The 3904-nt window shown below is 29.0% G+C and overlaps 1 protein-coding gene across 3 annotated transcripts in view; it reads left to right on the top strand.

Moving 5' to 3' along the window:
- The window catches only part of LOC106463892 (coiled-coil domain-containing protein 39-like), a 69250-nt gene that overhangs the window by 10134 nt on the left and 55212 nt on the right, over window positions 1-3904 (top strand). For all 3 annotated transcript variants that reach the window (XM_022391528.1, XM_022391530.1, XM_013923972.2), the window contains exon 5: window positions 2261-2419. In XM_022391528.1, the coding sequence (XP_022247236.1) occupies window positions 2261-2419 (159 nt within the window). The remainder of the gene's footprint in view (window positions 1-2260; window positions 2420-3904) is intronic.

Genomic DNA, 3904 nt, shown 5'->3' with positions numbered 1-3904 from the left:
CATTTGGATGAGAGAGAGAGTGTACTTCATAGAAAGAGTAGGTTCTTCTCTATATCAATTTTACAACTGTCCTTTTGCATTTGGATGAGAGAGAGAGAGTGTACTTCATAGAAAGAGTAGGTTCTTCTCTATATCAATTTTACAACTGTCCTTTTGAATTTGGATGAGAGAGTATGTACTTCAGAGAAAGAGTAGGTTCTTCTCTATATCAATTTTACAACTGTCCTTTTGAATTTGGATGAGAGAGAGTGTACTTCATAGAAAGAGTAGGTTCTTCTCTATATCAATTTTACAACTGTCCTTTTGCATTTGGATGAGAGAGTATGTACTTCATAGAAAGAGTAGGTTCTTCTCTATATCGATATTAATAATCCATCGCATTAATATACACTACCAGTATTCACTGCATATTTGAGCTATTTGACATTTCTGTGAAGTGCATACTCTCTCATTCAAATTCAAAAGGGCAGTTGTAAAATTGATATAGAGAAGAACCTACTCTTTCTATGAAGTACACTTGCATTAAAATATGTGTTATATGATTTACATAACAATATAAATAATTTGGTTATAAGAAAATACAAAAGGTACTAGTATTGTTATATGAAAGAGTTCAGCAGTATGGTATAATTATTTGTAAATAAAGATTGTACTGTATTTTAATCCAACCAGTATATCTTATTTAAAGTCCACTAACATTTAGGTGATATTTCTGTCGTTTATAGCTGTAGTTGCAGGTTGACATAAGAAACAATGCAACTGAATAGTTAGTGATAGAAAAGCAAAAAAAAAGTATGTAACATTTGCTAAGTAAAAATAACTTTAACCCTCTCCAAAAAACAAAACAAAAAAACTGCCACTCAAATATTTGCAGTAGAATCACGTCCAATTAGGCCTATAAAATTTAAATGCAGTTTATGTGGGACATTAAGTTTTGTAACATTACTTATTTTCATATTGTTTATGAGTGTATTGATTGAATTGTTCTCTCCTATACTTTGAATAATATTCTTAAACAATAAATAATTTCATCTCCTTTGTTGTCTAATCTCTGTAACTTGAAATTACCTTATTATTACTATTAGTTTTTAATTTTTATTTTACATGTAAATAGTCAAATTTAATGTACGTTTTAAAGGTTTTTTAATAACTATTATATGCATATGTTTTAAGTTATGAAGAAAAAAAAGTTTTTCACTAAATTCTTAGACATACTAAAGATCTTAATATTTTTGTTTTGTAAGTTCCTTACAAATGAACACTGATATTTATTTATATAACCCACTTTTGAAATGGAGAACATTTCTTAATTATATATTTTTTCATATTTTGTTATATCTAGTTTTGAATTCACAAAAAGAAGGATTAGATATTGTAGAAATACAATTTCAAAAATCAAGATAGACTATAGTAGTATATATTATCCTGTTAGTGAGATTTATAATTACCATTTATCAGGAAATGTTATTGCAATTCTCGAAAGCTGAAAAGTTTTTGTGTTGCCTTTTGTGTAAATGATGCATCATCAGAACTTGCACCATGTTAATCAGTATATAATAAACAAATAGTTTTGTACCTGTGGATGTAAAATGCAGCTTTGTGTATAAATCATTTATACATAAACCTTTCAATTCCTTCAGACCAAAAGAATGGTTGAGATTGTACAACATTATTTATCATCAACCTTACTGCTCTGTACTTTACTTTGCCATATTGAACGTCAAATGTTCATATTAGTCTTAGGTTAAAAATGACAAATTTGTCTTCTAATATCATGTTTTCTAACACTATAAATCATCTCAGTGATGTGCATAAAGAAAGGTATTCTGAGAAACTGAATAGCTTTAGAGTTTTGTGTTTTGTATCCATATCTTTCACCAAAGACAGTTGTTATGCTACTGGTAATATGTAAAGCTTTACTCTTTCTAACTCAAAAAGTGTTTTCAGCTATTTAATTTTCCAATTAGGTTTAGTACTCAATTTTTTTTTTTTCAATTTGTGGTGATACCAACTTAATATAAGACATATTTACTGATACTTGATAACAACTGAGAGCTGCAGTTTTAAGCTACAGAGATCTTGCACATAATGTCACAAAACTATCAATGCCACCATGTAGAACATCAAACATTCCCTTCTAGCAATTCATATCAATACAAAGTTGAGAAGAAAGTTGTGTGTTTATAAATCTGTACTAGTGTTTTCTATAGTTATAGACACCTGAAAGGTTTAATTTGGTTATATGCTTTTTTTCTTGTAGAATTCCATTACTCAGAATCAACATATAATAGAAGAAATCAAAACAGCCATGCAATGGGATAACAGTGCTCTAGGAGCTTGGCTGGAAGAACAAGTTCGTCAGGAAGAGGACATTTTAGCTCTCCTAAAGTACACAGAGCATGATGAGAGTAAAATTAAAGTAAGTTATCCTTTTTTCTCATTTATAAACATAGAAGAACTTTCATTGAGGAAAAAAAAATATTTTAGTCAGTCAACAATAAGTCGTACAGCTCCCTTTGTTGTGAATTCTTGTTTTGTAGTGTATCCTCAATTGAAAATCTTTCAAGCACATCTCTGTTTTGCTCATTCTTGAATTACAGAGTAATTACTTATTTTCTTTTTTTGTATTGTGACAGTTTTAGAATATTCCAGTCTCTTATAGCAGTGTTAGAATTGACATGAAAGCAATTTTTCTGCTTTTTGTTACATCCTTTTTTTAGTTTTATGAAAAAAAAGATTAAGAGTAACATTCAAAACCATTTTCTTATTTGTTGATGCCTTTAAGAGTTTTTTGATGTGCTGCTGTCTGAAACTGTCCGTTTTGATAAAGGCTGCAGAACTAGTGAATACAAGAAATATATACCAAAGATCCAAGATTTAATTTTTTCTTGATATCTAAGCAGTAGGAGAATACTTAATGTCATTAGTCTTAGTAACCTCTTTAATAGATATCATGCTTATAGTTATATATGAAGATGGCAATGAACATTCTTGATTTCTTTCAAGTGTCCAGTAGATTATGAGTTTACAGTCGATGTGTCTATTTTGCATGTGAATGTTATGATTTTTTGAGGAAAGGACTTGCAAATTGGACATTCATCTTGTAGATGTACTTTTACACATATTATTCACAAGATTATGGAGACCTTTTTCTACTTATGATCCTTTTTTTTATACCTTTATGATAGATTGATGTTGACAGTTGCCCATTTCAGAATTCAGGAAATATATACGTAATTGGTGTATTGAAAAACTATTTTTTATGAGTACTGTCTTCTCACTCAGTAGTTTGTTCACTTGGTATTATCTTTATTAATGAGGTGCACAGTTTTGTGTGCAAAAACTAGTGCTTCCAGTCAAAGGTTATTGAAACCCTCCAGTCTGTTTGTTATCAAAAAGCCTCCCTTTTGATTGGTGACATTACAGTTTCTTGCATTAAAAAAGAAGTCTTCTTTAATTTCATAGAGTTAACAGAGAAACCTAATTTCATATCAAGTGACTAAAATGAAATATAGTCTCTGTTAATAGCATTTTCCAGATCTCATTCTAAGTATTTTGCCATGTATGACCATTATCTTTCTTTTATGAACTCCACATCATATTATAGGCTTTATTTGAAATTTTGTTTCATGGATTTATGGAAATTCAGAATCTGTTTGGATACACTAGATATAAGTTTAGAATGTTTCTAAAATTATAATATATTGTGAAGGATGGAAATTTACTGTTTGAAATCTTGGCAAGATTTTACAAGATTTAATTATTTGTAGCTAAGTACTCTTGGCATGAATTAATAGTTTACAGGTTTATAATAAACAGGAAGAAAGTAAAAAAGAGAACACATTGCTGAAAAAGTGCATATAAATAATATATTCATATTTAACACAAATATTAAGTAGAAAAA

The sequence above is a fragment of the Limulus polyphemus genome, unplaced genomic scaffold (genome assembly GCF_000517525.1).
Source record: "Limulus polyphemus unplaced genomic scaffold, Limulus_polyphemus-2.1.2 Scaffold1510, whole genome shotgun sequence".
NCBI classification, from domain to species: Eukaryota; Metazoa; Arthropoda; class Merostomata; order Xiphosura; family Limulidae; genus Limulus; species Limulus polyphemus.
The sequence above is the reverse complement of the archived record's forward strand: the minus strand, read 5'-3'. Positions and strand labels throughout refer to the sequence as shown.